Source organism: Muntiacus reevesi, chromosome 22 (genome assembly GCF_963930625.1).
Source record: "Muntiacus reevesi chromosome 22, mMunRee1.1, whole genome shotgun sequence".
Lineage (NCBI taxonomy): Eukaryota > Metazoa > Chordata > Mammalia > Artiodactyla > Cervidae > Muntiacus > Muntiacus reevesi.
Genome location: NC_089270.1, coordinates 18,780,915 through 18,794,793, shown reverse-complemented (window position 1 = coordinate 18,794,793; position 13,879 = coordinate 18,780,915). Strand labels below are relative to the sequence as shown.

Here is a 13,879-nt window from a genome sequence, read left to right as displayed (position 1 = left end):
TTTTCTTTCTGAACTTAAACCTCAGAGATATAGGTAACTTAAAAAAAAAAAAAAGATGAATAAATTTCTAAATATAAAATGGAGACAACTCAGTCTAAAAACTCAAACAGAATATTAAAAATATTTATTAATAGAAAAAAGTTTAATGCATTCTACAGAATGAAAATGTTCAATCTTTTCCTATAGATACTTAAAGCCAGTGATCCCACTTTTTATTAATATTTGCTAAAATTAAAATCTATGTAGCAGCTTCTTCTAGATTTAGTTATTTGTTCAGAACCAAAGTGAAGCCAAAGACACAAAAAATTAAACTGTGAGTAGCTGTTTAAAAAAAAAAAGACTACATACACATAAATAGGATTACACGCTTTAATCTGATCAACATGGAGGAAGTTGGGAGGACATGAAAGAAACTGAGTTTGGGCTTTGCCTTCTGCGTAACCAAAGGCTCCTTTTCCAAAGAGCAAACTTGAGGTTTCAAAACCAGATTTTATCAGAATATTTCGGGAAAGCATACTATGTGTAATCCAGGAAAAACATTATTTGCAGAACAGGAAAATCATCACGGGCAATAAAAGATTAAAACAAAAGAGAGCACCAGGGTTTTGAGCAGGTCTAGCAACATGAATACATCTGCAGAAACAACATAAATGGTCTTGACTGGCTGCTATGGAAACATGCTAATGAGGATTGGTCCATATCTTATCATCGTTTAAAACATGTTTCTTTGGAAAAATGGCAATGTTGGCTGAAAGTAAAGCCATCCTTTAGACACCCAGCTTGTTGGCCTGGGTGAGAACAACTTTGAGAACTGGCATAAAAGCGGAGGTCTCACTGAAGTTGCTAGTACTAACTATGTGGGTGTGAATAGTCAAGCCTTCTGAGTAGTTTCGGGTCTCGATGCTCCGCGCGATGTTGTGTAAACCATTGATGATTGTTGGTGAAAGCTGAAATCAAGGTGGAATAGAGAGAATTAAAGGAGAATCTTCCATGAGACCTGCTATAAACATGAAACTCTGGCATTTACTAGGACTTTGAAATACAAATTATTTTAAAAAACAGATAAACTGGTGAGCATTTCTAGAAAGTTTCTCAGACCAAACAACACACAAGTTACAAAATGGAACCACGACACAATGATTTATGTAAGGAATTATTTACGAACCACACACATATGATCAGCCAGGTATTTTCTTACAGAAAAGCAGCCAGATTTCTTCCCTTAAGTTAGAAAGTTAATGTCTTTCTCCACTTAACAGCTTTAAATCTTCATTACTTTAGATATAGCCTCACACCTCTGAAAGTGTTTCCTACGTACATGAAGAGGTTAAAGAGTCTTAATCGTGACATCCTAAAGTGGGGACCCAATTTACTGTAAGACCTTACTGGCAACAGAGACCCTGTACTCCTGGTGCACTTTCATTAGGAGGGCAACAGTCCTCATTATGGACTCAGTTTGCTCGTTCTTAACTGCTGTTTATAGTCCTGGCATCTCTTAAAATCATAAGACCTAGAGCTGTTTTTCCTCTCCATGTCATTACTTGGCTCCCATACTTTTCAGAGAAGACTTTTTTGGGGGGATCAGTCCATGGGTGACACTCCCTTTCCACCACTATAGTAACTTTCTCTGGTTGGGTTCTCACGCTAAGTGGTTATTTTTATCTGATGGGACTGATATGGGGAGTGGGGAAGAGGAATGCTAAAATAAAAGAGTATGAAAAACTCCAATTTTTTTTCTGCCCAAGTGCTTTCATTAAAAAAACAAAACAGTGCTAGAGAGGCATGGAGAGGTGGCAAAGACACAGACTGTCCGCTCCTTAATGCTGACTGTCTTCACAGTTACACACCCTGACCTGCTCAACCTGGGCTGCATCTGGCTTTGCCTTTGGGTAACAGCTATTGTAAAAGAAAAGGGTCAGAGTCTTAAGACTACAAGAAAGATGACAGATTTGGCTCTGGAAAAACAGAGTATCTGCCCACTCTTTGATTTCTTAATTCAAGGCACATATAAAAACGAACAGAAGGCCAGTCACCTTAGGGCCAATGCAGGCCAGTTTATATTCTGTTATAAAAAGGCTAAAACTTCTCTCTCTCACACACACACACACACACAGCCCTATGCCCTTATCCCCAGTAACTGAAATGTAAGATTTAGGCAAAGCAAAGCTCAGTCTGTAGTCATCATGATCATTCTGCCCTCAGACAGACTCCGTACCACATGCTACACACTACACATGATACATTTAGACACGCAAGTGCTGGTGAGACACATATGACTAGCAACCAGGAATAAATGTTTACCATAAACCCTTCTTTTCCCCACGAACTTACCGTCTGTTCCCTAAGTTTATCATACAGAAACTCCAAACGTTTGCTGGCATCATCTAGCTTCCTCTTGGTTTGCTGCAGGAGAGAAAAAACCAGAGATGCTACATTTGAACAATAACTTTTATCCCTAAAACGTACCCCATCTCATTTCACTGAACTATACAGTCATGGTATTGAACAACTTGATTTTGTAAAGAAACGGCAATACCTTACACCGAGGAGCCTGAGCAGATGATTAGAAGAGAGAGCAGTAATCTCTTAGGGGAGGGAGGGCCAGAGGTGTGCACGGTGGGAGCCTGGCTGGATTTCAGGGCTCTGTGACACTCTTGAGGTGTGGCTGGCCAACTACACCACATCCACAAGCACCAGCGAGGGCCACCTGCAGGCGGCAACGCGCCATGCACGACAGAAAAGGGGGTCTCGCAGTTACTGTACAGTAAGTAGGATGAATGCTGTGGGAGCTAGAAAGCGAACACATGGGTGAACTCTGGGAGCTTTTCCCAACCTCAAGAATACACCCAGTCACATTTGGTGCATTTAATCCTATCTTATTCTGGGCCTTTAAAACACCAAAAAAAAAGAAAAAGGAGAAAATTATTTTCTGCTGTCTTAAGATTATTAAGAGGGGAGTATTAAAAAAAGTTTTAAAAAAGAGTATTAAAAAAGAGTATTAAAAAGTATTAAAAGAGTATTAAAAAAGAGTTCTTAAAGGAGTCCTCCTACCTCTCCCCAGTACTCGTATAGTGAGGGAAAAGTAGTCTAAAAGTTTAAATCATACTGTGATTAACTTAATGATCTACATGATGCCTAGAAGTGATACTGCTTTTCAATATTTATTGAATGCCTACTGTGTACCACGCTGGGGATGGTTTTGTGTCTCATGGAGCTCATATTCTATTGGGTGGGAAAAAGATAACCAAGCCGGGCTGTAACATTACTTTGTGTCGTCTGGACTGAACTGAAGTGAAGCTAAGAACAAAGTCATGCAATAAACATGATTTAGAGCACTGGATTAAAATGGACTTTTGTGGATGGCTCAAAGTCCTGGGCAGTAGCAGAACCCCTTCCCCAAATACTGACAGGAACAGTCTGTCTTTGTCTTTTGCCTGATCCTGGGTCACCAGAAAGGAGGTGAAACTGTGACCTGGAGGAGGTGAAGCTCAACAAAAGTGTACTAAGCCAGGCGGTGTCCTATGTGTCCTGCCGGCTTCTATTTACACTGACTCAGGCCTGGAGGAAGGCTGAAGTTTCCCCATTAGGACTGCTCCACTTTGCAGGATGGTGACCTCTCTGTCTAGAGGTGTGCCCAGGAGACAGTGTACACCTACCTACCTGTTTACCAGCTTCACCTGTTCTCTGTTCCTCTCCTGGTCTTTCCATCACTCCCAGAACACCAGGTGCTAAGGTTTATGTTAACTTTCCCTGCCTCTGCTCTCCTGACACTGTCCATACAGGGAACTGCTTTTCATTTTTCTTTTCTTTTTTTTTTTTAGTTCTACCACTTTATTGCTACCAACCCATTTCCCTCCACCTTCGTGCACACATGCTCAGTCAAGTAATCCCATGGACTTCAGCCCGCCAGACTCTTCTGTCCATGGACTTTTCCAGGCAAGAATACTGGAGTGGGTTGCCATTTCCTTCTCCAGGGAACTGCTTTTTAAAAGACTAGCAGATACAGTAATACACAACGTCTGATGAAACAGCAAATCCCAGAGGCTGTGTTTTCAAGCAGACAACTGGCCAGTGACTAAATAAACATATTCGATGCTTGTTGGCAGAAAATGAAATTTCATCTCGAACAAGACTGGCTTTGTGGAATTTTTGTTGTTGCCAATACACAGTCATCCTCTAATAAACTAAGTCAAATCAGTTGTTTTGACTGCAAATATGATTCCAATATCTAAAACACTGAACTGTTTAGGACTTTGCAAAGTTAAAGACTGCCTATCTACTTTTAAAAGCTTTTTTTTTTTTAAGAGATGTTTTGATGTGGACCATATTAAAAGTCTTTATTGAATTGTTATAATACTGCTTCTGTTTCATGTTTTGGTTTATTTGGCCATAATACATGTGGGATCTTAGCTTCCTGACCAGGGGTTGAAACTGCATCCCTTGCATTGGAAGGCAAAGTCTGAACCACTAGACTGTTAGGGAAGTCCCTACTTCTAAAACCTTTAGACGCTTATTCTGAAAGAAACCCCAAGTCTGAGTTTCTTGTATTTTAGCATTCTGCCCTATTCTTGTCCAAGACGTGAGGTCTGCTGATGAGACTGTGCAGCTCAGGGGTTGAGAACATGAATCCTGGAGCCAGACCAGGTCTGAATGCTGGCTCTGCCTGGATTATACTGTAACTGTTTTGCGCCTTAACTTCCTCAGCTGTAAATAAATATGACAAACCTGCCTCCATGAGGTTGGTTTAAGGATTATATAAAGTCATATGTAAAAAGCAACTGAGTATGCTTTTATATGTAAAACAAACCATACATAATCGCTTGCTTTACTACTTCTGTAAAAACTTTCAAAATACATCTTTTAAGACTTTAAGCAATAAATATAAAAGAGCTCCATAATGGATTCTTTTAATTAAGCAAAATAAAAAACACATACAGGATCTGTGGCTGAAGAGAGGCAGCGCTGAATAAGATCCTCGAACGTGGTCTTTAGAATGAGGTGTTCATCTGGAATAGGCTTCTTGGTAATTTTCTCTGTTGGCAAAGATTGCACATGCTGGAAGAAATAATACCATTAAAATGAGCAGAAATGACCAGAAACTACCTGTATACAAAGTCCTGAATCTGTCATAAAGAGAAAACTAATTTGTAGATAGGTTATTCAAAATCAAACAAAAAATGAATGAGTGGAATCACCTGGGATAAGCAAACATAAAAATGAGATATTCAGTAGAAGATACCAGTAGTCTTCCTACAGCTTCTAATTTGAAAAACAGGGTTGGGTATAAAGTATTTGTTTAATCATGGAACACATGTTGATCACAATTGTATATAACTGATGGGCAAGAGGCCCATGCCAGTAGGAAACAAGGAGCCAGGCATTTATAAAGCTGGCTGGTGGGAGTGACTGCTTGCTTTGCTCACTGGCTCCTTCTTGTTTATTCCAACAGTCTTGCATTCTTTGGTTTACTCTTGGAGGTTCGTTAACTGGTCTTTTATCAAACTGTGAGATTTAATCAAAGGTTAGGATAGAAGAGACCATGATCTAACTGAATGTATAAAGATGGCTAAACAAAGAAGGAATGTGTAAGTGCTTAAACTTTTGATTGATTAAATTCATTCGTAGAAAACATTAGGCAATTATGAACTAGGCACTGATGAATCAATACAGAAATAATCTTGTCTCTCAGGGAGTTTACAGGCTAGCGGAAGGGAAAGTTTAAAAATGTCATAAATGTATGTAAAACAGCAACTGTGGTTAAGTTCACATCACTGGAACCAACAGACAATATAAGTGGGATTTAACTGAGGGGAAGGCTCTTTAAGGAAGTTTTATCAGAAGGTTAAGTAGGAGTTAAACAGGGGAAGAAGTGCATGCCAGACAGAACAGTACACAGGAAAGATCATGATACAGGGACTGACGGAGGTCAGCTCGGCTGGAGCAGAGACAGCAAAGAGGCGTATGAGCTGAGAGCCTCCAGACAATATGAAAAATGTTGGTCCTTCTCCGAGAACAGTGGGAAGCGTAACGTGTTAAGCAACAAGGAGCTAAGACCAGAGAAGAGATGGGTCATGGCAGATGCTGGCAGACCGGCCCAGAGGCTCCTGTCCTGCTGAAGACTGACAAAGGCGCTACTCCGTGCTATGACACAGGTCACACGGACCAGAGTGGAAACAGAGAAGGGGTGCGAGAGACACTTCACAGTAACATCAACAGGATGTGGGGACGGATCCGAAAAACAGGTTAGAGGAAAATGAGTGTAAAGATGCCCAGGTTTCTGGCTGGATTCAATGGAAAGGATTAGGGTGGTATTAATTGAAACGAGACACACCAAAAGACAACTAGGTTTGGGAGGAAGACTATGAATTGGACTTGGGATATACTAAGCATGAGGTGCCTCAGAGACATCCGAGTGGACAGGGAGCTTGGGAGCATGGCCTGGCTGAACCACACACACCTATGGCGCTCTCCCTCTCCATGGTAACTGAAGTTCTGGTCCAGACGAGTGTAGCACGAACTCCCAGGTCCCAACACAAGTGAATGGCTTCACAAACGGCACAGACTCGTAATCACAGAAACTAACAATATATCTTAAGTATATCTTCTTGTGAAAAGAAGCAGGTCCTCCCACCTCCATCAGAACCCTGGAGTTTATAATGCTACTGTTAATATCTAGGAACTCTCTTAATAGCAAAACATACTTTTGTGATAGACTCACTCTTTATAAATTTGACTTAAATGAGTCAAAGACAATGACAGAAGAACTAGTTTTATATACTTGGGCAGGAATTTATTTCATCTTCTTATGTTGAACTGTGACCCAACCTCTTTATTTTTCAAGAATAGATCAAGATTGCCTTTTATGCCTAAGTCAGTTACATGGAAACCCAATAGATTTTTTCACTATTGAGAGCTCTGCCAACTAGCTGCTTGTATGTGAAAAGCAAGTGTGAACTGACATCTCTATCCAAAGATATGGCTATATTATTAGCTCTTACACACACACAAGAAAAGATCGAAGTCATTACATTTTTATTTTACATTTTAAAGGAAAAACACCTTTGGAAACAGCTTCTGCTGAGCAGCCTTGGATGCCAATATGGATTCAACTGATCTTAAATTGTGGCTACTGATCAGATGAAATGAAATACTGCAATTGCAGAGTTACTATTAACATATACTAGTAAATATGTAAGCCTTTTCTAGAACGTTTGCATATGGCCATGTCACTGGAAAATATTGTACATATGTGATCTTAAAAAAAGAGTTCTTTTTTACTTAAGTTGTCTAAATTGAAATCAAACTGAGATGATAATAAAGGTATAACCATCAAAGTTAACACGCTGAAAGAGCACCCTGAAATAGAGCCGTCTCCCACTTCCACAGATTGACTGTTACCTGCACGGTGTTCCCAATGGGAGCCCCAGGGGCACCTTCGATATGGGGCTTTGAAAAGGACGGAGGCATGCCTGGTTGACCAAGGGGCTGTTGGATCCCGCGGAAGGGCTGGCCACCGGCGAGGTGCGGCTGCGGGAACGGAGCCTGGCTGGACAGTGGTACTGGCGCTGAAGGCTGCTGCAGCATCTGTGACTGGTCACCCAAGGGGTTCATGATTGGAGATGTGATGGGAACAGGAGGCGTGAAGTTCTCAGGCATCTTTTAAAAGATGGACAAAAAAGGCACCGAGAGTAAGAAAAAAATGATATAACAACATTTCCTCAGCTTTAAATAAGGGGGTTAGCCATCTACAGCAACATGAACGTAACTAGAGATTATCATACTGAGTGAAGTAAGTCAGAAAAAGAAAGCCAAATACCATGCGATATCACTTACACGTAGAATCTAAAATATGACACAAATGCACTTACTTATGAAACAGAAACAGAATTATGGACATACAGAACAGACTGGTGGTTACCAAGGCACAGGGGGCTGAGCGAGGGATGGAATGGGAAGTTGGGGTGAGCAGATGTAAACTTTTATATATAAAGTGGATAAATAACAGGGGCCTACTGTACAGCACAGAGAATATATTCTATATCTTATGATAAACCATAATGGAAAAGAACATATATAACTGAATTAACTTTGCTATATAGCAGTAATTAACACTGTAAATCAACTATACTTCAATTTTAAAAAGTAAATAAGGGAGTTAGATCATTCTGTGGTTAAATAATTTTCTAGTAACAGTAGAATACTTTTCAAAACGGATTTTTATGCAGAATTCTAGAGTAAAATGTAAAAGTAAAGCTAATCTGGCTAAGAGGGTCGGAGACTCAAACCTGGATCTCTCAGTCCGCCCAGTGCCTTCCACACTCATCCCCTAACGGGCCAGAACCATGGCATTGTTGAAAGAGGATAGAGAATTATATTTAGCTATACTGGGATAAGATATGCCAAAAATGTGTGTGGATGTGGGGGTGTGTGTGTCAAGAGATCATATAAAATACCCTTTCCTGAGACCATTAAGTGATACCTACTTAGTGATCAACCACACTAAGAGTAGTAGACTAAGTTTCTGATTATCACTGACATAATTTTGGGGATTCTGTTCACTTAGTATCTCCCAATTTTATGTTTTGGCCTCTCATTACTGTATTTGGGGGACAGAAGTCACTATGAGTAAAGAAAAAAAAAAAAGGAGAAAATAGCTTGCGGTAAAAGAAAGAAAGAAGAATCTTATGCTATGCTCTAAATGATGCTCAGCTAACAAGGCTCTTTCTTTTCATATCATATGTGACAGACAAAAATAGTCCAAAACATAATTACGAATTTATGATTACTGCTGGGACCCAAAACCAAAGTAACTCCTAAAAAAGAAATTCATTTGAGTAACCTGAAATTTTGTTTCCTACTCTTTGAAATAGATGTTGGGAATTTACATCTTGTCTTCTCAAAGGGGTTTAATTCATACCACTGTACTGTTCTGTATTTTTCTTCCCTTCATGGATTAGAAGATGTAAGTTAAAATACACGTTTTAAGTACAGCAGTCAGTAAGCTTTGCCTTTAAAGAACAGTGAAGTGTGGTGTGCTTCAGTTGGCTACATGATTGAGAGGACATCTGGGGGCAACTGAATAGACATCTTTTTCTAATACCTTCTTCTTCTTGGGTCCTCTGTTCAAAGCTGGTGGATCATTCCAACCATTCTGAGGACCTGTAACAGATACCAGAGAGCATTTTCCTTTAGAATCCTGAAAAGAGAAAACTAAGTTGTATCCATCATATAATACCTTCAAGTTCTACCTTCACCCTGAGATAACTGTCACAAAAGTTTTACCAGCTGAGCTGCTGGGATCACCATGTAGCCCCGGATTCACAAACTCATGATCGAACCCTCTGGTAATCAGAGCCCTGGCTTAGGAAGCAGGCTATCTTGGTATTATTTCTTTTAAAGTGAAATAGCTGTGCTAAATTTAAGGATAGTGATGCTTTTATGTCTATACTGGTACATGAATTTCAAAGATCAAACAATTCTCTCCCAAGAAAGAAAAAATAAATCACCTGAATCTGCTAAAAAAAAAAAAAAAAAAGGTTCCTGATGTATTTAACACACACAAAAAAAGAATAAAAGTAGCAATCTCCTATTTCCTAGGAAAGCAATTAAACATAAGCAATTCAGCAAACACAAATCATCCGCATGGTAGAAACACTGCTAAAAGTCAAAAAACAGCCCAACTACACACCACCAGTATGTTTTACTACCTTTGCGTTAAGAATTGTCTTAACTCAAAGTAGAAAAGTGCATTCAAATACCTGTAGTAAGATTTTTTTTTTCACTGCCACACATACAAAAAAATTCCAGGATGGCAGCAAATGTAAAATTAAACTACTGTCATCTTTGGTAAATTTTTTCCCCCCGCCCCAAATCTCCCAAAACCTGTCATCTCAAAGTGAGACATGAACCTCAGTAGCAGAACTCATTAAGGTATTGAATACTTAACTGCCTTTATCTTTAAAGAAAAAAGGAACAAAACATGCCAGAAGTAGGATAATCACTAAATCACAATATAATCATTTTACGTTTTATTAAGTTTTGTGTATGTATATATGTAAAAGCAAAAAATTATTCTTCTTTAAACAAATTAAAATTCTTTCAGCATTTTATTTTTGCTCAATTGATATTCACAATATTAAGTCACAACAAACTTGCTTCGCAAACCAAAGAACATAATGTCATAGAAATTTCTTTTAAAAAACAAGATCTTCTCCTAGCCAGCATGAACTCATTTGCCTTGATTTTAAAAACAGAATTACTTTTCTACATGTTGACTAGGAGACAGAATGCCAAATGAGCCTCAAAACACTCAGGAGGCAGTCACAAAATATTAAATCACATGTTGCTATCTACTTAACAAATTCTTAAACTTCTGGCTATACACAAACTAATCATTCAAGCCTTTCCCATCACCTTCTAATCTTTCTCATATCTAAGACAATCTTGGTATAGCCTTGTCTTTATGTCTACACCCAATATACAACTTTTATGATTCAAGATCATTTGTGTCACTATGTTAATTTCATCAGTTCTAAGATTTGATTCAATTAAGAAGCCAAATTAAAAAAAATGATACTGGTCAGATTTAGGAAATCATTGCTTTGAGGTTCACATGCATAATTGTGAATGTCCATTCATTAATTATATTCAATGATTCGAAGATTTCCAAATATACATTCTGTAACTAATTCACCTTCCAATATAGATGCCTGGTCTTGCATAGACTGATTTTCTGTAGACAAAATATAAAAGTCACTTAAACAGCATTATCATCAAAGACATTCTAAACTCTACTCATTTTCTAATTGTTTCTGCTCCCTCTGTTAACCTCAGCAAAGAACAAACTACTTTTATAAGGAATAAAAACCTTACTTTTAAATCACATCACATGAAATGGCTTCTATCTAATTAAGAAAGTCATCAGTTTGTGGGCAAAGCTCATTCATTTAAATATGTCAGATTCAATTAGCTCTTAAACACTTTTATTCTCTTATTATGCCAGCTGTGTCTTTAAAGAGAAAATTTTGTTCCTGTCTATTTAAGATAACATTACTTCCCTAACTGTTTGCGTGGATTGTTTTTCTACTACTTGACCAATGAGGCTCAGTAATATCACGGTGCAGGGAGGGAGCAGAGCACTGCCTAACATGTTGTAATTGCGTCCATTTTAGCATCATTTAAAGCTTGAATCCAGATCAGTTGAGGACCTTGTAAAAATGTAGATTCTAACTCACTAGGTACAGCATAGGGTCTGAGAGTCTACTGTTTCGGCTAGCTCCCAGGAAATGCCAATGCTGCAGGTCCAAGCCCTTTTTAAGCAGCAGGGTTTCACGAAGAAATGGGAGGCTTCTGCCCTCTTGTGCAGACTTCAGCACCACACTGCTAAACATAATCAGCACGTGAGACAACCTTAACGAGGGGGTACGACTTTGCTGCTGGGTCTGAGAAGCCCCAGAGGCCTGCATTCTGGAGGAACTGTAATTTCTGGGGTCACACCAAGACTATGAGCATAAACGGATCAGGCCCAGTGAGTGTGTAACCATCTCATATAGTCTTTTCTGTAAGGATTTACAGATTTGCAGACTGTTTAGCAGAAGTCTTCCTTAAAAGAACTGAAGGTTCTGGCAGTGGACAAGAGGAAAGGAGGCTGGAAACTAATACAGCAATTCCAAAACTGTCAGATATTCAGGGTGGGGCGAGGCCCCAGCCTCCAGTCAAAAGCGTGCGGTGAAGGTACATAATAGGCACATACAACTCAGGAATTCAACTGCCTTCACTTGGAGAAGTGACCCTGATGCACTGCTAGTGCAAACAGACAGTACTGCCGCCACTATGGGAAAGAGTATGGTGGTTCCGCAAAAATTTAAACACTGAATTATTACTTGAGCCAGCAATTCCACTTCTGGGTATATACCCCAAAGAACTGCAACCAGGAGCTGAGCAAATATTTGCATACTCCCGTTCACAGCAGCATTATTCAGACAGCCAAAATGCCCATGTGCAGATTAATAGTGGACAGACAAAATGTGGTATATAGAGTGGATGTAACGCAAAGGACCACCACATTCCCTAAATAATTCAGCAGTAATTCTGATACATGTTACAAACATGGATGAATCTTAAAGACAGTGAAACAGCCGGTTACAAGAAGACAAAATTGTCTTCTAAAATGTCCTCTAAAAATTACTACTTAAATGAGGTAGATAGAATATATATAGACAGAAAGTAGAACACTGGTGACCAGGGGCTGGGAAATTGAGGAGCTTTAAAGGCTGCATAATTTCAATGTGGGATGATGAAAAACTTCTGCAGTTAGTAGTGATGATTGTACAACAATGGAAATGCACTGAACGTCACTCAAAAATGATTAAAATGGTAAAATTATAGTCTATTCTACATTAAAAACTGTAATACAGGCACACATACATGTAATGTATGCATATATATGTATGAAGTGAATAAATGTCACTCAAAAATGATTAAAATGGTAAAATTATAGTCTATTCTACATTAAAAACTGTAATACAGGCACACATACATGTAATGTATGCATATATATGTATGAAGTGAATATGTATGAAGTGAATTTAGGTGTATGCACCTAAATTACCAGTGGTCATATAAGGGTGGCAGAATTTTAATTTTATTTTTGTGCTATTTGAGCTCTTTCAAAATCCTACAGTAAAAAATTAATAAAAATCAAGAAAAAATTAACTTAAAAGCTGAGTGTGGCCTGTCACTGGATACTGCAGACCCTGTCCACGTTAGTGTGGGGATCTGGCCTCCGCAGGGTCTTTGGTCTCACAGAGAGAAGTACAGCTGCTGCCATCCACACCTGAATCCTGCTTCCCACGGGGAACCTTCTCAGGTGTAACTGGAAGAACATAACGGTAGGATCTATGCACTGGTTAAGGTATTTTTCAGTGGAAAAAGTATTAGTGCCAATGGCGTGGAGACTTCTGGCTAGAAGATAATTTGAGACAGAGAGAAAAGAGCATCCTCATTAACCATATACCGCCCCCTTCCCCTGTAAGCTGAGCATGTCACATTTTTTAAAAGGGGTAACAAAATTCAGAATTAAAATTTACAAAGAATGTATCCTTGTGGTCATTTTCTAATGACACAAGGTAAAACAATTAGCCAGAGAAAAGTAAGGGAGGCTATCATGCTCCTTTCTGTTGTTGAAAAGGTAAAAAACCAGGTACCTAAAGTTTCTTGCCTTGAAACGTAATGATTTCCAAAATTTGGCCCAAATGAAAATTTTATGTCCCAACTTAACAACAAAGCTACGTGCAGTTCACTAGAAATGCACCTTTTCTGTCTTCCTACCTCTGCCTGGAATAAGTCTGATCACAGACTGAATGGGCATTCATTAAGAATTTACTGAATGAGTGTCGTGATGGTTGCAACATGAGCTTCTCTGAGTAGCAGGCACATCACCTTGTGGTTCACTAATGCAGGGCTTGAAAATTCTAGTGTCTCTCAAGAATAATTTACCAGTGGAATTTCCAAGTCCTACAGAAAACCATGATGTAATAGTCTAAGATATACTGGAAGAAAGGTAAAACTTTTAGCGACAATTATCTGTATAACCTAAACAAAGTTTTTAGGAAATCAAAAAATAAGGTAAATCTCTGTTAATTAAAATATAGAGACTATTAACATGCAAGAGATAACAAAGCAGCCAGCTTAGTACATACTGAGTATTGCTTCTTCTTCCTATTAGTTACTCTGCTTCTCAGCCAGGTTAGAACAGTTATTTTGCACATAAGCAAATACTTTATTAAATGGCCGAACGCACTTCAGCTCAAGGAGGGAAAAAATACCCATGCAAATAGTCAATTTAGATGATGAAGTAACAAATACTTAACACAGTGAT

At 38.8% G+C, this 13,879-nt stretch overlaps 1 protein-coding gene across 26 annotated transcripts in view; it reads right to left on the bottom strand.

Annotated features, from left to right (window-relative positions):
• Positions 1 to 355: 355 nt before the first annotated feature.
• The window catches only part of SEC31A (SEC31 homolog A, COPII coat complex component), a 59,634-nt gene continuing 46,110 nt past the window's right edge, over positions 356 to 13,879 (bottom strand). For 17 of the 26 annotated variants that reach the window (XM_065914370.1, XM_065914374.1, XM_065914376.1 and 14 more), the window contains 5 exons: positions 9,101 to 9,159; positions 7,399 to 7,656; positions 4,936 to 5,055; positions 2,332 to 2,403; positions 356 to 947 (listed from right to left, as the gene is read on the bottom strand). In XM_065914370.1, coding sequence (XP_065770442.1) covers positions 768 to 947; positions 2,332 to 2,403; positions 4,936 to 5,055; positions 7,399 to 7,656; positions 9,101 to 9,159 — 689 coding nt within the window. In that variant the 3' untranslated portion in view covers positions 356 to 767. Of the gene's footprint in view, positions 948 to 2,331; positions 2,404 to 4,935; positions 5,056 to 7,398; positions 7,657 to 9,100; positions 9,160 to 10,693; positions 10,733 to 13,879 lie in introns of all 26 variants that reach the window. The other 9 variants (XM_065914367.1, XM_065914371.1, XM_065914373.1 and 6 more) reach the window with 1 other exon arrangement.